This window comes from Cyprinodon tularosa, unplaced genomic scaffold (assembly GCF_016077235.1).
Source record: "Cyprinodon tularosa strain WSP-4 unplaced genomic scaffold, ASM1607723v1 ctg624, whole genome shotgun sequence".
Lineage (NCBI taxonomy): Eukaryota > Metazoa > Chordata > Actinopteri > Cyprinodontiformes > Cyprinodontidae > Cyprinodon > Cyprinodon tularosa.
The window spans coordinates 257770-282468 of NW_024039368.1; the positions used below are offsets into that span (position 1 = coordinate 257770).

A 24699-nucleotide genomic window follows, 5' to 3' on the forward strand; every position below is an offset into this window, starting at 1 on the left:
AATATCTGATTTTCCAACTGTTGGCTAGATCAATTAAGTGTTGAGGATTTGAATATGAATTTGTTAGTTGTTGTTTTCTTTATAAAAAAAATGTCTAGAGAGATCGGAAAAGTCACTAATTAAAGTGATTTGGACCAGGCATGTACAAAGCCGGTCGAGGGCCGCTGTCCTACAGGTTTTTAATGTTTCTGGGCTTCAGCATAGCTGATTCTGATGATTGCTGTTCACAAAAGCATGGTAATCAGCTATCCATGGAAATAGGCTGTGCTGAAGCAGGGAGACCTCTAAAACCCACAGGACAGTGGCCCTCGAGGGCCCATTTTGGGCATGCCTGTAGACCTATATGTTCTCCTTTTGGCATATATCATATTAACTCTTTTCTCAGTTAGTATCTCTCTATGACAAACAGGAGCTCGGAAAATTGCTTGTCTCAAACTATGAACAAACTTTATCTCTTTGAATAACTGCTAATTTGGTTAGATGTTAGCTCTACACCTGTGAATACAAATGATCAAACTCCAGCATCCATTTCTGTTTCAAAGTTTCTGTTGAATATAGTTTTTCTTTCTTTTCTAGGAGGCATTCATGTGAGTCCAATTAAGTTTCCAGTTTCCACATATGGCCAAATAAAAGCATTTTGGCATCGAGAGGACATTTTATGTTATTTATTAAGCCTTCAGTTAAATAGTTAAGTATATATGTAAGAAAATGAAAAATTAGAAGGAAGTAGCTCTCATTGGGAAACTTATGTTTTTGAAATTTTTTTTTATATTTTGTAAAAATTATAAAAATTATAAATTTTGTTTTAAATTTGCATAAAAATATATTGCATATAATTTTTAAGTATGTTAGTTATCGATCACATGGTCTTTTATAGAGCTACAGAATATATTGCATCACACTTTCAATGGATGCAATATCACAATCAAAAGGCGTGCTTGGTTGGTTTTAGGTAGGATGTTATATTTCAAGTGCCGCTTCAAGTCAACAGCAGATTGCACATTTTAATTATGTATTTGGCCTGTTGGATATATTTGTGACAAAAGAAAACAAATAAAAAACCATTGAGGATATGGTAAATTGTAATAATCAGGCAGAAATTTTACACATTAAAGATATATTATCAGTTTACTAAACTGCTTTACCACAAGTGTCCTCATTTACCTTGTAGCTGCTTGCTCACATCATCACCAAAAGCAAAAGATGAACCACCAAGTGAAATTACAACAATTCCTCATTTTTATATTGTATTAAAAGTCTTTTATTGCAACCACATAGCTGGATTCCTTTTCTGAGTGTTGAGCTTAGATTTTTTTGTTGAACTGGCCACAAAATCAGACATTCCTCGTTAGAAGTTTGTGATAAACAAATGTTTATATTATTATTCTGTCTCGAAAACATTATGAGATATAAATAGATCTGAAATTAGAAATAAATGACTAAAACATAATGTTGTGAAGCCACTGCAGAACTCAAACCATGTTTGTAAGTGTGTGTTAGCAGAGTCAGTCATCCCTAGATGTGGTTTAGCCATTTCCTCTCAGGGAAAATTTGTGGCTAACCTGCCAAGGCAGTCAAGGGCTCCGTATGCCTAGATGACTCCTACATGTGTCGGACTGATTCAAAGTTAGTTACTTTTGCTCAACCAGTAATAATCTTAAATGTTTTGGTTGGGTTTGTGGGAAGATTGTAAGTAAACACTGGAAATACTCTTCTCAGTTTAACAGTTGGTCATTAAAAGAAAACAAAACAATGTTCTTTATGTAGTCTCATCTCTTTGACCTTCTATACCTCATTTTAATTGAATGTTTAAATTGTTTGTAATAAAAGGTAACTCATGACTAAGTATTCTTAAGGCTTTTCTTACAGAATGTTTCTTGTCACCTTTTTGTTCCTGACAGACCCAATGTATGTGGCTCTCGCTTCCATTCGTACTGCTGCCCAGGCTGGAAGACGCTGTCTGGAGGGAACCAGTGTATTGTTCGTAAGTTTCTTCTATTGACGTTCAATTTAGTAGCTTTAATTGTATTTGTGGCTGCCAAAAAGAAATAACTATTTCAATCCACTTTTGTTTTTTTGTTTTTTTTTCTCATCAGCAATCTGCAGGAATTCCTGTGGTGACGGGTTCTGTTCCAGACCCAACATGTGCACCTGTTCCAACGGCCAGCTCTCTCCCAGCTGTGGAGGTGGAGGAAGTGAGTAGTTCCAAAAACATGCACAGTTAAAGAAATATAAACTTTAAACATTATCATGCATGGTTGCTGAACTTAAGCAGCTAAAAAATTCAACAATTGATGGGAAACATATCAGAAAAAAAGCATGTCGCACAGAATCTACATTACACAGCAATTAATGTAGTGGTTATTTATATAAAGCTACTAACACTGCTGTTTAACCGCTAATATGTTCGAAAACTGACTATTTTATGAGTTTTATTCAGATAAATTAAATTGTTCAATAAAAACAAACACATTTTTAAATTCTTTAATACCAATTGTAGGACTTAATAAACAGACAACACGCACACACAATAGTAGAGTTTTTCTGTTCCTCAATGCTTTGAGATGAAAGGACAGAAAATGATTCCTGGGTTGACTTCATTACTTCAGCCAAAGACCATTTATCTACTTCCCTTAGTGCCTTATGCAAATGTTTTTTATGCGATTAAGAACAGCCTTCGTCTACCGTAAATGAGAAGGCTGCACTTTTCTATTTCTCATTCCTAGTAGAGCAGCTGATGATTAGCTTTCATGGCTATACATCATTGTTGTATTCATAGTCCAGAGAAAAAAAAGTTTGTTTATTACAACGTTGAGAAACTCAGAAAAGGTTACAGTAAAACCCTAAAAACAATTAAAAGGGATTTTTAGGGGTATCAGTAGCTGTGCCTGTCAGGATTTTGTTAGAATACTTACTGATTAAATGTGGGATTTTCCCCTCACAGAACAAAAATGTTCATTTTTTAAACTTGAAAATATTTGCTTCTGTAATAAAACATAGATTTGCGGGGAGACTTCCTGTTAACATACATATGAGATGTTAATGATTGAAGCTATGGCTGCCTGACAGCATGGAGGTCAGTGGGTTTGTTCGGACTGGACTGACAATCCAGCTGCTTTAGCTCTGTCTGGGCTTAGTTACAGACCACTAAAGAAGTGTGTTTGTAGTGCTGCTGTAAGTGTTTCTTACAGGGTGTGAGAAATCAGCTTAAGTTTTATGAGATTACCACTTTATTTCAGTATAAACAGTCATGAACTGGACATTGTGTAGGGAGCTTGTGTTTGGGAGCATGCAGAAAGTACAGAGTGCAACGTGTTAAGCTTCACAGCTTTAGTCGTCCACTGTCTGCTCATCAGTCACATGTGGGCCTAGCCAGAGCCGTTACTCATGCTCACATTCCACTTAGCCTGCAAAGGCACATAGTTTCACTCTCTAATTTCTATGCACAGATAGACACACATTTATACATTTATACTGACACACAATGAGGGAATCTTTTGGCTCTGAAAGCACTTTAAAAAAAACTGCACAACTGGATTATTTTCCCAGCTTTATGAAAAGACATTAGAATAATTTATGTATTAATATACTGCTGATAATAAAATAAAACTGTTTTAATAAGCAGAACTTAAAAAAATGTTGGTATCATCAAAGCACCATGCTGTGCTTTTGACCTTCTAATAAAAGATTGATACCAAAGTAGCTGATGGTAGACTAATAACAGGTTGTCAGAGGTAGAATTGGTAGAAGCTTAAGCAGACATGCCATGCTGTAGTTGTTTGTGTGCGAAGTGATGGGAACAGACAGAAGTGGTGCTAATGAAGCACTCATATCAGTTTGGTAAGAAAAGCTCAACTTTGTTTAATTGCACCAAACATTTTTAACATACAGCTTCCCCTCCTATAGAGTAACTTCTGTTTTAGTTGCTTTTCCAACAGAAAATGAAGCTCTTTTTATTCAAGTTCTTAATCTTTAATTTTTTTCTAACAAAATATTTGTTAAAGCTCCTCATAGAACAGATCTCAGAGCCTTTAAATCATGACTAAAGTAGGTACTTATATTGTAACTGGTGTCCTCTAGAAATGGCTCTAACTCCCGTTTGGAGAGAGTTCACTATTCAACATGATAATAAAGTGCAGCTGAAAACAAATTGCAGGTTTATATAGATTTATTTTGCAACACACCAATTTCCCCAGCTTTAATTACATGGCCTAATTCTGGCACACTGGTTTGCAGGTTTTGAGGACATCTTTATGTCTGTAGAATGCAGAGGTTAGAATAAATTAGCACATTTCTTTCTTACTTTTGCTTTGGCAACATTTTGGTGAATGTTTTTTCATCAACAAAGCTATAATGTTTATATTCCTTGCCCTTGCATTCTGCACCTTTTTTCAGTGAACAACATAAAAACTGATTTTCTGCAGTCATTTAAAAAGGCCAAGACTGTTTTACAAGTACATGAGTCATGTTTTATGGAGATCCGTGCCACTTTTCAGACAACACAAGTTCACAATGTAAGTCACTTCTCTAATTAACACTTTCAGGATGGAGCAGCTGTGCTAAGGTTCATATCAGGTTGTCTTCATAGCATGGTATTCCCATAACCATAATTACCAAATTCTGACCAGAGATCTTCTTGTCCTAATGCAGAGAAACAGATGTCTGCAGAGGGACAGGCTTCCACTGGTGATTGACTGGGAGCAACTCTTAGTCCTGGGAAAAGCAGAGACGGAGTGTTTTAATTAGAAACCATCCCACTTTAACATGGCCTGTCTCCTTGACCACAAAGTAATGCTCAGTCCTTTAGGTATGCGGTCAGCAAACAGCTTAAGTGAATACATTACTCCCATTTACTAGGAAAACTGATGATAAGTGTGCGGTTCAGAATTAATGTCATAGAAACAAGAGGGCTCATGTTTTTTTATTGAATGGAAAGACTGGCTTTGACCACATGTTTCAGATTTTTGAATTCAAGACATAGACCAATGTTCATGTTTTAACTGAGTTGGACTTGTCTCCTATCCGTGGGGATTATGCAAATTCATTAAAAACTCCTCAGTTTTCCATCACATTCACATTCTCCCTCACAAGCTTCCCGTGTTTCTCAGCCTGTCGTAAAAAAGAGCCAGATGTCATTAGCTCACCGACAACACCACCAGAACACAGAGGTGCATTGTGTCAACATAATGCTAACATAAGTTTTCTTACAAGGAAGTTTGCGATACACAGAACCTTCAAAATTATAGTTACAAACTGAACTTTCACACATGGTCATTTGGATTTTATAACAGACAAATTAAAACTAGTGCATGATGGTGGAAAAGAAGCATTCTTGTTCTGCAAAGTGTGGTGTGTATTTATATTCAGACTCCTTTGTCTGTTTCCAGACCCTCTTTGCTAAAGTTAAAATAATCACTCAGATTCTCAGTAACATTTAGTCCTGGACTTTGACTGGGCCATTATTTAACATAAACAGTGGGTAGAGTACCCAGAAATTGTGCTAAGGGTACCTCTACCTTAACATATTTATACTTGAGAGTTAAGTTAATAAATCACTCAAGTAAGAGTAAAATTATGTGGTAAACATAAGGAGAAACAACTAAACTGAGTAACTGATCATAAAAAAAATGTTTTGCTATTTAAAATGATGCAATGAAGCACACTACAATGTAAACTATAGCTGAAAACCCTGTTGTTTTAAATACTTAAGTAAAGTAATTAATAGAGTTATAACAATATTCAGGAATAAAAACCCCAGAAGAAAGATATCTGTGAAGATTCTCAGTCACCGGGTCATGGTCAAGCTTAAAAAGTAGGAGGGATCAGAGCCACCTTTTATTTTTCCCCTTATGCTTTGTTACACCTACAGTATATTAATGGCAGTGTTCCCCATCATCAGTAGAACTGAAGAAGCCTCTTGGATGAGAGGTAAAACATCTATTGGATAACTTTACTTCTATTAGCCTAGACTGAACTTTTCAACTTCAGAAGAAAGATGAAAAACTTTAAATATCATATAAAACGTATGTAAATTACCTTCCCAGACAATATATTTCTTTTTCTGTACTTTACCTTGACTTCCATATGTAACAGGCACTCTGCTGATAGAAGTCAAATTAAAATATCAAAGCTTGTGTCTGGAGCATGTGTTAAGGAAGAGATAACAGTTTTCTTTCAGGGTTGTCTTGTGTTTAGCTCCACTCACCTCCCAGAGTAGCCTTAGTTCCTCTGTTGGAAAAGTGTACCAAACAGAACACAGGCTTTTACCACCCTACTTGGTATGGATGGTGTCTTGGTGGTAACATTGTATTTTGAATTTAGACTATGCTATTGAGACTATGATCGTAAGAAAATAGCTTCTTTCAAATGTTATCTGTCTCCCCTGAAAGACTTATAGGAAACTCTAAAATGGTTTCCTGGCTACTTTCTTTTTTTTTTTTTTTTGTCGTATTGTTTTTTGGTCGTCAGGATTAAGATTTTATATTGTTGTTTTGTTTTTTATTCAAACCTTTGAGGCCTTATAGCTTGTTTTTTTGTTGGAATTAAATTAAGCATTGGTGTATTTTTTAACTAGTTTAGGCCATTAATGAACTTAAAGATACATAATCCTTTTCAGAATCTTCTGATTTTAATCACATGCAATTTTTGGTGGTTCCTTGTGTAAACTTCCAGTGCAATACATTGAAGTTTGATGTATGGTTACTGAGGTCCAGTAGTGTCATTGGACCCATGCAGCTTTCCAGGCAGTTCCTTTGTCCTTCCTCTTCTTATCCGCCTGTTTCTGGGTTCAGAGAGTTTAGTTTGGACAGAAGCATCCCACTTCCCCTAGACAAAGTATTTCCCCATACATCACTGACCCATTTAGAGGTATGTTTTTTTTTGTTATTCGAGGATGGGAGTTTTTTTTTTTTTGTATTTTTTTTTTTTATATAACTGCTTTAGGGAAGTCTTGCTGAACACTTTCTTGGTTTCTTTAACAACAAGAAAAAAGGCAATCCTTCAATGCAATTATTTTTTATGTTTCACTTCCCAGTCTACATTTTTGGTTAAAAGTGAAAAGAATGAAGTGCTATTGCACATGAGTGACCACATGTTTTATATAAAATTGAGGATGAAACTCAAAGACAAAGCATGCTCACTCTGGCATTAAAGTGGACAAGAAATAGAGTGAGAAAGACATGAGCACACTGACCTATAAAGTCATGCTTCTCTTGAGGCCCAAAGTAGTTGCATTAATTTATCATCATACAGTGCCAGACATAAGCCACAGCCAAGTCTGTACATGAAGGCTGCCAAGTTTTTCACACGAGAATGTTTCCTGGAACTTCATCTAAATGCTCTGAATCAAGTACATAGGACAAATTAAAGCTGTGACTATTATTCTGCCTTACAGTTGCTCCAATATGTCCAAGAGTAGTTATGATTTGACTCATGCAGAAAAATAAGAAAAAAGAATCTGAGCTTCCAGTAAAACATCCAAAATGTAAGTCTTTCTGAGAATTTACTCATTCTTTTACTCACAGATGGGAATTCCATCAAAGGTAAACAGAGGATTTAAGTGACCAAAATACCTCCTGCTGCCAAGTGTGTAAACTCTGAAAATGTTTATTGGGCAAACTCCACTACAAACTAGGGTTGATCATTTCCTCACAGCATGCCAGAAATGTTGAAGAGGGAAAAGCTACAAACAGAGATGGTTTGAGAATGGGAAGCAGATAGAAGGAGGTGAAATAATGATTAAAACTATGGCAAAGATTCACAGAGAAAAGCATGGAAGGTGCCATATTTTCCGGACTGTAGAGCGCACCTCAGTATAAGTCGCGCCCAGTAAGGTTTTTGAAAAAAACTGGAATTTTACCTCTATATAAGCTGCACTGGGCTATAAGCCGCTGATATCTACTGAACTTGTTCCCACCAGGCCACTGCATGAAAAGTGAGATTTTCGTCCCCGTAAACTCCCGCAGATCTCCCTGATTTTCGTCAGTTTCCGACAATTTGTAACCCGTGCTTGTCCGCGTTTGTCGTGCCACAAATTGTCGGAAACGGACTCTGACGTATGTGGAGAGCGATCAGCTGTACTAATGGCCCTAATTAGCATATGAATGCAGCAAACCCGCGCGGCTGGCCAGGTCTGGCTTGAATAACCTAATCAGTATTGGCTGAAACCACTATTCTCAAACAAGTAAAATCGCTCGTGATTGGCAGCAAAACCAAACGTGGCCACGCCAGGCTTTAATTTTCTTACTGAGTATTGGACGGAACCACTTCTTTTTAAACAAGTAAAGTCGCTCGTGATTGGTTGGCATATATATAAATTTACATATATATATATTTATTCATTCATATGCTGTGTATTTATGTTATCCTACACTACTACACAATTATTAGGCTACCATCAAGGACATGAATGAATTTATACAGGAAATGAACATTTGCCAGGAAGCTGTTTATGCAAAGAAAGAGCTTTATTAAAACACACACAACTATATACAACGCATATCCAAACACATGCGTATCTAAAAATTACAACTCCGTGAACGGTCCGTTTGCTTCTTCGGGGTTGGAGGTAACTGGCAGCATTCCCTCCGAGGCAGGTCCGATGTGCAGACGCCTACTGTGCGTGGCCCTGTACTTCGGCATCGCTTCTAACCGGGACTGCAGCTTAACACAGAGTTCAGTGAGATCCGGCCTACGAAATGGCGGCGACCGTACAATCCACCCAGAGACACCGCCAACGACGCCATCTTCTTCGTCGGACATGAGGCAGACGGTGGCGGACTTCCAGAGTTCCACTTCCTCATCTGCTAGCACACTCTGCCTCGCTTTCAGCAGCTGAAAAAAAAAACAATGAATCAGCGCACTGCGTATGGACACAACACATCTATCAATGCACCTGAAAAATAGTCACCAAATAAAGTCTTACCCTCTTTCTTCTGGCCCGACTCCGAGCAGATTGCTAGGCAGCCTCCGCAAGCAACGTTTTGGCTGGCTGCTTATATCTGAAGTTCCTGCGTACCGTCTGAAAATACGTCTTACAGGCAGCTGGAAAACAATTAAATGAGAATGGTATGAATAAAAAATCAGACGCAAGTCACAGTAACAAGGAAGGAGAAAACATTAAAACAAGTCACTTACACACAATGTCGTCTTTATCAACATCGTGCAAATCTGGACTTGCTGATATGGCTCCAAGCAAATAGGAGGTCTGTGAAAACAAAATGTACAGCTATGATCGGTATCTATCCGTATCCATTTCATTTTACCGCAGAATGAAAGCATTTTCTTTAAATCTTACCCTTGCTCCGGTTCATAGCGCCTGCAATTAGTCTCCGAGTTGTGAAGACGGCGTACTGCTTCCTGTGAATCACAAAAAATACACTTTAATAAAGCTTGTTCTTGCAAGGCTACTATTAGCCGTAGCTTTAGGCTAGGCTGCTATTAACCGTAGCTTAGGCTAGGCTGCTTTTAGCCTTGCAGGCAGTAATCGAACATATATTTACCGCTAGCATCTTTTCTTTGAGTTCGTCTTGTTCGATGCAGAGTCGCCGTCGCGTCCAAGAGGAGTTTTACCCCGAAATCCCACATACTCCGCTCCAGACCGCCTGCACAAAGCAAAGCATACATCCTCCACTGTGGATCCAGACCCCTCCGCTCTGAGTTTCTTGGAGATCGTAAAGAGCATGCGCGAGATGAACCAGGGTTTCTGCGGATCAATAAAAATAATTAAAAAATCATTCATTTTTTTTTTTAAATCAAGGCCTTAATTGGCACTAAAATTATTTAAATATGTTTATCGAAGTATTTATAATTCTTTAATAAAAAATGCTTATAAAAACAATTTCGTCAGATATATTATATCGCTCCAGGCGGAGAAAAAGCTAGAGGATATATATATACGTATATATGTGTGTGTGTGTGTGTTTACATACATACAGGAGTCATGGAACTCTGCTTGCAGCTCCTTCATATTTCATGTACACTAATAACTTGTGTACATGGTTCTTTTTGATGGCATTAAAATAATTTCAAATAGCATTAAAATAGCATTAAATTAGAGTCACTCATTCCTGTATGAACCCTGTGAGCGCTTAATTTAATATGACATATTAAAAAAATCCCACCATCATCCAGCATATGTTCAGTTTCTGCCCAAATATATATATATATATATTTTTAGATTTTTGTATATTTTTGTATATTTTTAAATAATTACTGCTCTAAATGTATTGCTCTGTCAGCTAAAGATCTGTTTTGGTCTCTATACTTTAATTAAATAAATCAATTCAAGCTAAAATGTAAGAGGCTATACTGAGCCTGATCTCTTTGTATCAGAGATTTTCTTACCTTTTAGAAAAATGTCACTTGGAGTAAAACCCCCCTGCAACCCTGATTTGCATTTGTATAGCTCACAGCATGTCCATTTACATGTTAAAGCCTCCCCTAGAATTCCATGGGGGGGAGGCATGGGGGGAACACTGCCTAAGAAAGTCCACGTCAATTTCTGACAATTTACGGGAGTTTTCGGCGAAGCCTGCAAATTGCCGTAAACTGCCGGTAACCTGAAGTTCCACGACAATCTACAGTGCCGCATATTGACGAAAATCCCATTTTTCATGCAGTGGGCTGTAGGGGGAGCTCTACAAATAGCCCCTAGAGGGGCAAAGAAGAATGCTAGCTCTCGTTAGTTTCTTGGCTCGAAGCAGTAAGAGCTTCTATTGAAAGATGGGGTGTCGTCAGCTCTTTATTTCAGCTCTGCAGGAGTTGAGCCCAGTCTCTTCATTGGTTTGAAAGCTTTAACATGGCAAATAAATGTCAGAATTTGCACTTCCTGGTGGTGATTTTGCTCCATTTGTGGAGGAGGACGCTGGTCAGACCTGGTAGGTCCAAACGTATTGTGAGGGTTGGCTGGTAACGTCTGGCAGAGTCCCCTGTGAAAAGGAACTTTAATTCCCACCTCCAGGAGAGCTTTAAGACATTCCCAGGGAGGTGGGGGACATTGAGTCTTGAGTGGACCATGTTCCGTGCCTCTATTTTTGAGTCCGTTAGTCAGGGCTGTGGCCAGAAGGTTGTCAGTGCATGTTGGGACGGCAACCCTCGAACACCCTGGTGGACACCAGCGGTGAGGGAAGCTGGCAAGCTGACGAAGGAGTCCTATCAGGCTTTATTGACCTTTGGGACTCCAGAAGCAGCTGATCTGTACCGGCAGTCAAAGCGGCAGGTGGTTCAGCTGGTCGCTGAGGTAAAAACTAGCCCATAGGAAGAGTTCCCTGCGGCTTCGCAGTGATTCTGGTCCACAATCCGTCGTCTCAGGAGGGGTAAGCACTGCAGTATCAACACTCTTTATAGTAGGGGTGGTGTGCTACTGACCTTGACTCGGGACGTCGTGTGTCTGTGAGCAAAGTACTTCAAAGACCTCGAGAATCCCACTAACACGTCTTCCATTGAGGAAGCAGAGCCTGGGGTCCAGATCAGGTTCTCCCATCTCTGGTGCTGAGGTCACTGAGGTGGTTAAAAAGCTCCTCGGTGGCAAGGCCCCAGTGGTGGGTGAAGATTCTCAGTCATGGAGCTCATAGTAATTCCAAAAAAGTAAAAAAAAAACAATCCACTGGACTTTGTTTCCAAACTTGAAGATGTTTCGCTTACAATCATGCAAGCTTTTTCAATTCAAAATTTCAGAAATAATGTTGAGTTCAGGATACTTTGATAGAGTGGACCAAAGAAACAAACCTCGTTTTGGCTTAGAAAACCATTGTCCAAATATTTCACTAAGTAATGGTTGATAGTGGGACAGCACTGATGGCTGGAGCTGCTTTCTTAAAGGCATAGCTCCTGCCATCAGTGAGTCAATGGAAACTCAACAGGCACTGTTGAAGGTTCACACTCTGGCCAGTGAAAAAAAAGGGTAATATTAAATATATTTGCCTGTAGGGGTATCTTAACAAATAAAAACAGTAACCAGGTAAATAAGAAACAAATAAATTTTAGCCTTACGCTAAAAGTTTAAGATTGGAATACTATTGTATTTTTCTTTTCTCCTGTAGTTCAGTCCTGCAACATCAGATGTATGAATGGAGGCAGCTGCATGGAGGACTCCTGTTCTTGTGCAAAGGGATACACTGGGAACCACTGTGGACAGCGTGAGTACAGCTCTGTGTTTGAGATAGATAGAAAATGAAACTCGACTTATGTGAAATTAATGTTGAATTTATTCCTCATGTCTCCTAGCTGTGTGTGAAAATGGTTGTCAGAATGGTGGTCGCTGCATTGGCCCCAACAGATGTGCCTGTGTCTATGGTTTCACTGGTCCTCAGTGTGAAAGAGGTACGAATTTCTTCTTTTTATCTTTGAACTTTTTTCTTTTATTTTAGAAAAATGGGCTCCTCTGACCATTATACTCACTGGAAAATAGAAAAAAGAAACTGAAAGAAATGAAAGTTTGTTTTCTGGATTTACTCATGTCTGTGGTATCCATGTTGATGAAACAGATTTACTCTTGGTTACTGGTTACTGATCGGATTTGAGCTGGTTTCATAATTTTATATCTCATTGTAATATTTTAATGCTAAATATATGCTCATTCTTTTCGTTTTAAAAATGCAAACCTTAAAAAAATAAATTTTTACCTAATTTTTATTTGTTCAGACTAAGGTATATTCAATGAAAGCCTTTTTTTCCCCGTATATTAAAGAAATGATTATGTAGCTATCAGAATACCTTATAAAAAATCTGTATATCCAATATCATTAATTTTTTGTTGCAGTTTCACAGTCGCAAGTTTACGTCAAGCTGTAGCATCTTTCCATCTTGTAAATAGTTGTTAATGTTCAATAATATTTTGGGACATTAGAGAAATCTGTCAATTGTCAAGTTGCTTCTTAAGTTGGCAACTTTATTTTCTGATAGTGGAGACTATATTGGATATTTCATTCAAGATGGTTCATGAATACAGTTTCTTTATTGGATGTTAGTTTTGATTTTATAACTTCCAGCTCCTATTAAAATTGATTGCACCAAGAGCGTTCCAGTTACCAATGACACCAAGCAGTTTGCTTGAAGGTGGAGTGACCTTTTCTAAGAACAGCACAGTTCCAACTCACACATGCTGTTTTTTGAAGAAAGATATCAGTACTCTGTTATCGTCCGCTTCCTATCAATCAAAAGAGATGCCCAGTTCAGTTCTTTGAGACAGTTCTGGATGACTTCATAGAGTTTCCTCTGTCAGACAGTGGGTGTTCTAGCTGTGTTTTTTTTTTTTTTTTACTGTTTGTTGCTGGAATGTGAGTGCTAGGAAGTGTTTTATTATATAGTCCCACTAATTGAAGTATTCATTTCGTACCAGAATAGGCATTTTCGTCATGAATAGCACGTCATAAATCCTGATTTCCCACTTTCCAGCTTTTCCCTGTTATTACGAGCTGTAAATCCTTAAGGGGTCACACTTTGTCTTTGCTTTTCTATTTTTCACCCAGCTTTCCATTTCCTCTGTAGTTGTGTGTTTTCCATTTATAAGTTTAAAACAGGCCTCAAGCCTGCTTAGCTTTACTAACAAAAACCCGCTGATCTTCAAAGCTTTTATTCTCTTTATCCCTATAAACTTTACTCTAGCTACCGCCTCATGAAATCGTCTCATTCTCATGTTCACATGTTCTCATGACATAACCTGTAAAGCTCTGGGGTCTAGTTTAGGTAAAAAATGCATTTTTTTAATGCTGTCAAAAAAAAAAAACTTAAAACACTCTATAATAAATATGCCCCTGCTACACGACATCCCCACAGGACAAATAAAGTACAAATTCTCATCAAGAACCTTTGCTCAAGACAAGTTGAACCAAGTAGAGAGAAAGAGTCTGGGTGAGGAGAGTTTGAATGAAAATGGATTCCCCATCTGTGCATATATAAAGCCTAAAATAGTTTGCAAGAAATACCCGCCTCCTGGAGGAGTAGGATGAAGCACTTTCAAGTAGCTACAAGGAGAAAGCATGTAGATCCGTATGTCTAGACTGTCTCCTGTGGTGAATATTTGCCATGTATAGAAATAGGATGACTAGCAGGATTTCACCACACAAAAATAAATCATCACAATATACAATATATCATCACACTCTTACCAAACAGGCTCAAAAATAGCCAATGTCAAAATTTTTCAATGTAAAAACCAGGGTTATAACTGAAACATTTAACCATCTTGCTGTATCATTCGCACCTCTCCGTCTTCATATCGTGGTTTTAAAGTTTGTTAATGAGGCCACCAATCATTAGATTTACTGCATGATTCAGTGCAAAGACGTGCCTATGTCATTATGGAGGCGAAGAAAGTTAACCAGAGATGGAGGAATGGGTGTGGGCGAACCATGGGAACCCTTAGCGTGTGTGGAAAGTGTGTGAGCTAGCTGTTAGTGGTTCATGCTGACTTAGCAAGAAATATGATTTGAACAAAAAAAAACAAAAAAACACACCGTCTCTGCAGTTGCAATGTCAAATTTTCTATATATGTGATTTGATGATGGGCTAAAGAAAAGGATTTTATATTTCCATCCTGTAATTTTGACAGTAGGCTGAAGCCTCGTGGTTGTAAATGTACAATAGGAACACAAATGCAGAAAAAAAACAAAGAAGGTGAGCATAGTTTAAGTAGATGTAGTTTAATAATAAAATAACTTACAGAACCATGACTTAATGGAGCACTGGGAACTGGCATGTGGAAAACAAAGATGAAGAAAGAAAAAGTTGATCAGATAAAGGTAAACAAATAAAAAAGGACATGAAAAAAAGATGAAAGACCTAAGCATATTTTAACTGTTGGGGGATTCAATGAAAACTAAGTGCTAATGTATCATTGGGCAGCTAAGGAAGAGGAAGATTAGGGACGACTTAGGGAAGGTGACCAATAATACAATACCACACAGAGAACACTGAGGGAGCCGAATTAAAACAGACAGGACTTCTCAACCTGAAGAAATGAGCCATCCTGATCCAGAATAACACACACACCCTCTAACCTTTGTACTTCAGGAAAAAAAAAAAAAAAAAAACTTGCATCCTGGCTGAGAACCAATGATTATCAAGCTTTATGATTCAGATCCTCATCCCTGCTGCTTCACACTCAAACTGCTCCTTACGTGTCCCCATCACAATGGGCTTCTTTGGTCCTTTTGCCTCATAACTGTAATATCACTGTGTCTAAGACATTTTGTGTTTGACCTATGGCCCTGTTTTGACCTTAGACACATTTCATATCGGATTGATAGTATTTTTGTCCATTTCAGCTTTAGATAAATATTGTCCACGGCTTAGGTAGTGCCATAGCAGTCAGTGTAATGCCCTGGCTTTAGGATGCTGTAATTGTTGAAAGTTGTTCTGTTTCGACTCAGGATAAAAGAAAAAGGCTGTTCAGGATTGCTACATTGTTGAATGGGTGGGAGGGACTCGAGGGCGGACACAGGTCATGGAAAATATCCTCCAGTGATTATTTCGTTTGAGTCAGCCACTTTAGAGCCTTGTTAAATTTTATCCGTGGTACCTCTGCTTTCTTTTTAAATAGTGGGCCTATGCATAGAGATCTGTGCTTAGAGGCACCTACTGTATACTGCCAGGGTACGATGAAATGCAAGATATGGGAAGGACGCATGAAAATGTATTTTCATTTATATTTGGATCAAAAGCTTTTGGATCCCACACGGCCATGTGTATCTTAGAAATATGTGTATTTGTATCTCAGCATGGAAACAGGTCAGCTGCACCCACCCAGTTTAAGCTCTGTTTCTAATCATTGCAGTTGTGTTTCAATAACTATTCTTGTTGCTCAGTGAGGGCACTGTGGATGGGGCAGATGATTGGATGGATCTGGGCTTCATCTACAGTACCCCGGATTTGTTGCTTCAAAAAAGTACCCAATTATAGTTACTTCTTTTTCTCCTATAAATGAAAAAAATTGCACTTACTAACTAATCAACTTGTTAAAACTTGTTACTTTCCTTTGATCAAAACTTTAAATACAACTGTAAGTTTAATTATGAATGACTTTCAATGAATTAAATTATTCAAAGCGCTACACAGCTAAATGCATAGTTTTGGTGTGTGTAGTTGCAAGTGAATTGGTATATAAATGTGTAGATTTTATTTAGTTTTTATTCATATTAAAATTGGATGGTTCAGAACTTAATATTTCTGCATGTTGGCAAGCTTCAGGAACTAACTGATCAGAACAGTGAAGTTCTTGATCCACTGATCAAATATAGTTGTGAGTTAAAAACTTTATGTACTGTTTTTTCCACACTATATTGTACACTGGATTATAAGGCCCAACAGTCTGTTTTATGACACTAGTCATAAATCTGCAAGCGCTGTGGCTTTGTAGTTCACCAAAGTCATACTTAAACATGTTGACAGAGCACCGCATACCACCAAAAATCGCTTCAAACTCAGTAAGCACAGCCAGAATTAATCAATGTATAAGACATTCCAGATTATAGCGCATACTGTTTAAGTGTGTCTTGTTGTGTGTAAAATACAATTAATCAATCAATCAATCAACCAATCAATCAATTTCTTTATTGTCAAATACATTTACATTGTAATCGAGATTTCAGTTTCAGTACAAACCGTTCATGGTTTGTACTGAGAGATGCAAAAATAAATAAATAAAAAGCTACAACTGCTGGAAAAATTGTTTGAATGCAAAGAAAAAACAACATCTTAGTTAGTGTCTTCAGGACAATGGTCAATAAGGAACAGAAACAGGTTGGAATGAACATTCCAGTCTAAAAACCTCAACACCTTTGAAACAGTATGTGTGATCCACGTCAGCTGCCCTGTAATCTATGTGCACAGGAAGTTTTTTGCTTTGGTTGGCAGCATAGCATGTGAGAAAACACATTTCCTTGACCACAACTACCCCCACAGACTTCACGTTGTTATTGATATTAATGTAATACATACATAATAACAAGAACTAGGTTACGTTGGCATTTGGGTAATATTTTTTATCAATTAGACTTTAAAAAAGCAAATAATAAAGTTTTTTGATCACCCAGAATAGGTAGGAAAGTTCTGCTGTACGAAGGGAAGTACGGGATCTTGTCTTTGTTTGTCTCCTAAGACTTTCACGCAAGCTACCTAAATTTGGCAATGCATAGGACAGGGGGTGGTGGAAGGATGAATAATACATTTTTAAAAATTAACTTCTAAGATCTATCTTGGAAAATAAAACTTGTTTGTCTGAACTTAAGTGGTTTCTATGACTCTGGATTGTTGACCTGCTGTATTTCATGGTGATGATGTTGTGAGTTACAAATCGGTTAGAGAGTTTTCCCGTTTTTCTCTTGCCTCAGTGGAGAAAGCAGAACAAAGCCCTCTCTTTCCATTCGCTGGAATATGGAAACGGTCCCTTGAGTGGCTGTTGTTGATGGAGACTGGAGCCCATTGGCCCCTTCTGCCTGGCAATGTCTGCATCCAGTTAGGTCTGCTTTATTGTTCCACTGCTGGGGAGTATTGGGTAAACTTTCCAAAAACAGACTAAAATAACTTTAGATGTCAAACTAGATTTTATAGCACAATGGATGAGGTTCAGAAACAATAAGAGAGGAAGTGGAGCTTTTCAATATGATGGAGTATCTCTAAGTGTCGTAATGCCAAAGTTTTGTGTGTGAACTCACTCCACTCAGGAGGCCTTCACATCTACAATCTTCGTAGGATTTCTCCCACAGTTATTTCCTTCTGTAAAAGGGTGTTTATGTTTTCGCTGGGGAACACATTAAGTCACGTTTCACTGACTGCATTTTGCAGAGAAGTAAAGGAGCGGAGTCTTGTAGGAGCAATTACAGCCAAAGAGTGATCTCAAGCTTGTTGATAATGGCGCTGATAGGACTAAGAGGGGCGGCTATGGTTGGCCAGGATGGAGATAAACATCCCAGACACACACACTCACTCACTCACCCACATGAACAAACAAGGGCACATTTTTTCAATCCTTTATTTATAGCCATATGAGCAGAGAGGCACAAACAAAAGGCTGCGGTCAGATTTTCCTCGAGACATACTGTGTTTAGAGTAATGAGAAAATTTCGTTACAGGTGAGTAACAGAGTGACGTTCAGGCTTAGAGTAAATCCTCCAGCTGTATAAAGTCTGGGAAGGACATCCGGGTAAATACACACAGACCCACACATGCAACCCCCCCACTATCCCCCAACCCAAGAGGAAAACTTTTCTTCAGGGACCTGTAAGTCAATGTGGCATATTTCTGGGTAATTTCCCTACATACTATCAAACTCCAAGACAGCATAAAAAAGTGAAGACCAGGTAAAATGTGAAAATATGACCTCTCTCAATTGGTTAAAAAGTTCTGATGGTCATCTCTTGGTAGGATAAACAAGAGCACTCATGCATACACATACCCTAAGGCTTTTACACATGGCATTGCTTTCCCTGTTTTTTCGACCTGTTGAACTTGGATCACAGGGAAGCATGCACAGATGACTGCAGCATAGTTTTAGTCTTCTAATGTCATATTTTTTCTCTTACCTTGTCAGAGTCCCCTTGGGGGTTTATAAATACCCATGCAGTTATTAAAGAGTCTGACATTTGCTTTATGCTTTCTTCCTCTTGTGCCATTTGCTTTCCCTTCTTTCAGTCATTCCACCCCAACAGCTCAGGTCAGCACCCAGTCACATCAACTACGATCCTAAAGTTGGAATTGCCTGATGGGAAAAAACTTCAGCGCTGCACAGGACTAAATATAACATCCTTTAGTTCTCCTCAGAGCTCAGTGTCCTAAAGTATGTTTGTTACTTGACCATGAAAACTTTGTCATAACATGACTGAATGGATCTTAATAAATATGAGTTATTATTCATTGATAGATTTATTTAGAATTTGCTTTGTGTACCTCACTCAATCTGACCACAGTGGGATAGTTGGTATTTCTGCTAAGGGATTAAGAGTTTATAAATGAAACACAAAAGGCATCTATGGGAGTCATAACGACAGGACTAGGGATCGGTTTGATCCGTTCTGCAATACAAACTCCAATTAGACTAAATTGTTTCATTTCTTCCAGATGTTGTCTAAATGGAAGGTACCCCCTCCCAACACCCTCAACACCCTTAAAGCACACATAAACTTGTTTTGCTATTGTGGTGAGGACCATGTGTTTACTCCCATTGACTTCCATTGCTGTTCCGTCAAAAACAAACCCTACCTACCCGTAGACACCTCACTTAGCCCGAACCCAATTGACACCTTAGCTCTAAACCTAACTGTTTGCAAGATAACTTTTGCACACACACACACACACACACACATATATATATATATATATATATATATATATATATATATATATATATATATATATATATATATATATATATATATATATATATATATATATATATATATATATATATATATATATATATATATATATATATATATATATATATATATATATGTTAACTTCATCATTGCATCATCATCATTTACTCTAAATAGGACATTGCAGAAGATACAGATCTTGTTTTAGCCTTTATGTGTGGTCATGATTTTTTTTATCACTTGTATCTCGAAGTATGTACCTTTCTGTGTTTGCATTAGTAACGAAGGATTTACGTCTGATAAAACATTTTTCATTTAACACTGTTGCTTACACCGCTGAAGCCGGCTTTTGTCTGGCAATTGTGTCTTTTTTTAAGCCATCTTTTGCAAATATAAAAACGAAACAAGAAAAACATTTAATTGAGAGTTAAATTTGAGCTAAAAAAGTTTTTTTTATTACTAGAACCTAAAAGTTGCATTTACTTTATATTATAAAGGTATGGTAATGAAAAGAAAATCAGCTTTTCATGGCGTCAAGCAGTTTACATGAGGATAAAAGGTCAAAAAACAGCTGACAGACAGACAGACAAGCTAAGTCAGGGCAGAGAGGAAAACCTAAAGAGGACCATAATGAAGACGGATGAGAAGACGTGGCTTAAGCCTGTTTTCTGCATTCTCAATTTGACCTACTTTCTTCTCTAATCCTCTTCTCTCTTCTTGCCTTCCTTGTTCTTTGCCCTCTCCTCAGTGACCTTCTTTATATCCAGAAGGAAATAATGAAGGCAGTAAGTCTAGCAAACAGTTACCATCAGACATAAGTGCCGACTCTTATCTTTCAATCTAATTCTGCCTTTTTAGTTTACATTTTATCTCCAATGTGACAATCTAACAATTTAGTTTTTTTAAATGAAGGCTATATTAAGTTAGGCGCCATGCTAGAGAATTTAATGAGGCCTTCTCCCACATGGGTAAGCCATCATTAGGCTGTGTTTGATTTTTAAGGATCAACACTGTTGTAGCTGAATGGTTTTAGCATATGGCAGTAACTTCTGACTTGTAACATGCTTTTAACATACTTTAGACAGCTTCACTGATCACCAGCAGCATGTAAAGAAGAAAAGGTGACCATGGAGGTGTAAACGCTTTGTTTTTGTTGTACATCTACTGCGAGAAAGGGAACAAATATGTTTTAAATACTACTGTTGTAACTGAATAAGATGTGGAATTTCAAAAAATTTGATTGATGACAGTAAGATATTTAAAAATAAGACTGAACATATGATGCATTAAAAGGACATAACTAAACTAAATATGTCGCATAGTGAAAAATAAGACGAAGCAAAACTAGGGGGTTATTTAAAGGTTGCCAATAGTTTCAACCCCTTAACAATTTAAAAACCTTCTTGGTTTTTATCATTTCATTAAGAGAAAAGGCAGATATAAAACAAAAGGTCCTGCCACAAGAAGATAGACCATTCACATGACATTTTGTGCCACTGTTATGACCTAGTTTCAAGACTTTTTCAATAGTACTCTCAAACACTTTTGAAACATGTTCATTAATTAGAGATGTTTACTTGAGAGTTGATCTAATATATCTCTATTTTAATTGTTTTTTAATGCAAAATATCCCTATTTAGCCATGGAAAATAAATGGCATTTTATTGGTAGATAATCTTTTAATTTCTGAAACTGCCAACACACGTATTGCAAACATGATAGCCATACAAGATTTTGAGACTCAAACTATAAATCCTCCGACATTTTTAGTCTACATTATAACTGTAAAATGGCTCCAGATATTGGGAGGGTCCTTGTTGATCCTTGTTAAAAAAATAAAAATAAATAACTATGAAAACCTTTTCCAGGTATGATTTATTAAACTGAGTTAATTGAACCTTGCTGCTATATTACTGGATTCAGTATGTTTCATGGATTAGATCAAAATTAGATATTATCTGTAATGCTGCTACAAACTCTTACTATTCTTCTGAAAAAAAGAACAAGTCATGCAGATTACAGGAAAATCTCATTTTTAACTATTTATAAATCTGGTCTTGCTTTAAGGAACACCAGATGTGTATGAGGAAATGACCCAGTGCCTTTTCATGTACTTAATTATATGCTAAATCAATGACTAACACTGATTTCATGTCCCTGTCTGACCACAGACTACAGGACAGGACCATGTTTCACCCAGGTGAGCAACCAGATGTGCCAGGGCCAGCTGAGTGGAATTGTCTGCACCAAAACTCTTTGCTGCGCCACAATTGGCAGAGCGTGGGGCCACCCCTGTGAGCAGTGCCCCGCCCAGCCGCACCCCTGCAGACGAGGCTTCATTCCCAACATCCGCACCGGAGCCTGCCAAGGTCAGATCCTCATGATTACACATCTTAGACTTCTTTACTTTTAAATTCCTGTCAACAACAACATCACTGCACACTGCCCGCAGGGAAAAACACCCTAACCATTGCTTTATCCATCATCATTTAAGCCTAAATTCGTGCTGCATCACATCCTCAGACTAGTTGATGTTAACGACATTTCACATACAGACCTGTGATTTCCTGTTTAGGTCTCATCTTGCGGAAAAAAAATTATAGTCTTCAGGGATATTTGTTTGGAGCTCCTGTTCCTGCCATCAATTTCTCAGCTTTGTTTATAGAGTAAAAGAATATGTTTTTTCCTTCTTTTTGTAAATCCAATATGGTACATAACAAACACTCCAATACTTACTGGTATATAATTATGTATAAACTCAATAAAACAAAGCTGTTGCCTTACAACTTACACCTCTATTTATTTTGGTAGACCCTTGATAGTCAAGTTAAGACGTTAAACATGGTTTTGTTAAGTGAAAGTGATATCCTGTAATTAGTCTTATCATCTTTTGAACTTGGAGACCTTAAAGCTTACAAAAAACCCACAATTGCAGAGTAAATATGGGGTGCAGCAGGCAGAGCCTTTAAGTACACGACTGCTAGGCAGAGCAGTGTCAGCCGACCCCCTCATCCTTCAATCCACTCAAAATTGATATCAAAATAAGTATAAATCTCTTAAATTAGATGCATCAACCGTCAATTTGAGTAGGTGAATAAGATGATTTGGCAATGGAATGAGTATTTTTAATCTTAAAATGAGAGGATTAAATAATATGCACTTGAAATAAGACAATGCAGTTGTTTTTTTCATATTATAAGTAAATTGTCTTGTTTCGTTGTCAAAGTGCCTTACTTACTTCCTCATTTCAAGAAAAATGCTCTTATTTTTAGAAAAAATTACTTATTTAGTTTTCAATTTTTTGCCGTGCTTATACACCCACCCAACCACTCATTCTGCCATCCACTTATACAGTACACCAACTCACTCATCTCCTTCTATCCACCTATCTACCCACCCACTCATCCTTCCAGTCAGTTATCCACCCACTCATTCTGTAATCCACTTCTCCACCGACCCACTCATCACCCCACCCTTATCCATTTAGTTGTCCAACATCGATCCATTTATCTAACGAAAGCTCAGTTCTGTGATTTTAGTGATTTCCGAACCTCCCCATTCATCCAGGGTCGTTGGTTGACCCGGGTGGTGATGTTCCTGTGGTGCTGGTGCATTTGTTGATGTAGGCTTTCCTTTAAATCAAGACTAAAAACACATTTATTTAGGATTGCCTTTGACTGTTCTAGTTATACAGTTCAACTGAAACATCATTAGTTCAACTTTTTTATTTCCTTCAGTCCAACAGTTTTTAATGTTCTTTTTTTGTTTCTGCATGTTTTATTTATTTATTTTTTCCTACTTGCTTTGATGCTGTTTTATTTTCCTATATTTTAATCTCGTAAAGCACTTTGCATTGTCTTTGTACTGAATTGTGCTATAAAAATAAATTTGCCTTGCCTTGCCTAGGCTGACACAGTCATGGCATACTCATCCAAATTGTCTTTTTCTATTGGCAGACTTGTTTTCCTTATTTCAAGAAACAGTGCAGATATTTTTAGAAAAAAAAAGACTTATTAAGATTTTAAAATTTTTGCAGTGTGCAATGTGGTTAGAGTTATAACCGTCTTCAGAAATCTCCCTTTGATTTTGAATTTCTATTCAAGTTTACCTGTAATTAAGTTATTTTTACTCTATATCTCCTACAGTCTTTAGAGGATTTTAAGATTAGTGTGATAATTACGTTATGTTTTTAGCATCTTAAACGTTACTGGTTTGCTAGATCTACTCCTATTCTCTCAGCTTCTCGGTCTCTCACAGCTGTCCCTTATCTCTTCTTTCCTCCCTTGTGTAGCATTCAGTAATAAAACCTGTCTCTGTTTAGATTCCTTGGTTCAGACACTCAGTTGTCTTATCCTCTGTTTTCAATTCAGTGAAAAAATGCTCTTTGTTCCTGCTTTTCTCTCTCTGCGCTAGTCAGAAAAATCCCTGATTTATGACTTTAAAAAAAGCATAGAAATGAGAAAATAATCTACAGGGCAGAGATTTACATTGTATCTTCAATAAATTATCACCTGGACAAGACTAAGATTGATCATTTGTATAAGTAATCATACCCTGTCTTGTTTTTAACTGCACTTAATGTCTTTAAAATTTGACTCCTAGATCTATTTTAAGTATTTTTCTTCTGTGGTTTTGTCTGGTGTCAGACTAGGGTTGGAGGTTTGACAGGACCCAAAATCAGACTGAAGTTTAATTAAAAAAAAGTTCAACAGAAGCAAAAATCCAAAACATACATCCGCTAAAGTCCAAAAATATTGAAGGCCAGGAATACTCAAAACAAGGGGGCGAAGAAATGACGACAAACCAGCAAAGGCAACGTTCACACTGCAGGCCTTGATGCTTAATTCTGATTTTTTTGTGAGTTCCGATTTTTTTCTGTTGCTGTTCATATTTCCAAATAAATGCGACCTGTATGTGATCTCCTGTATGAACTGCAGTCATACAACGCAAGTGTCCCGCAAGCGCAGTAGAGGATGCAATGACGTCACAGGCCATCTAGCGGTCTTTTCCAACCATAACAACTCATTCTTTTCAATATGTTTAAACATAAGTACTGCTCTCCACATCATCATCTGCCATTGGTATTGTTTTTCTTGTCGCTTCTGCATAGCAAGATGCAGAATAGTGACCTTTGTCGGGTATTAATGTCGTTCACACACAGGTCGCATTTGAAAAGATCAGATTCGTTTCGGATTCAGGACCACACAGCCAAGTGGCCTGGGTCGCATTGGAAAAAATCGGATCTGTGTTGTTCAGACTGTCATGAAAAGATCAGATCCAGGTTGCATATGGGCAAAGAAATCGGATTTGGGTCACTTCAGGTTGCAGTGTGAACTTAGCTAAAGATTGACTGAACAGGAGGAGATTATATGGGAGAGAAACAAAG

The 24699-nt window shown here is 37.5% G+C and overlaps 1 protein-coding gene across 1 annotated transcript in view; it reads left to right on the forward strand.

Moving 5' to 3' along the window:
* The window catches only part of fbn2b (fibrillin 2b), a 90388-nt gene that overhangs the window by 20444 nt on the left and 45245 nt on the right, over positions 1-24699 (forward strand). The window contains exons 3-7 of the mRNA XM_038307946.1: positions 1902-1984; positions 2097-2195; positions 12042-12137; positions 12226-12321; positions 21485-21682. Of these exons, the coding sequence (XP_038163874.1) occupies positions 1902-1984; positions 2097-2195; positions 12042-12137; positions 12226-12321; positions 21485-21682 (572 nt within the window). The remainder of the gene's footprint in view (positions 1-1901; positions 1985-2096; positions 2196-12041; positions 12138-12225; positions 12322-21484; positions 21683-24699) is intronic.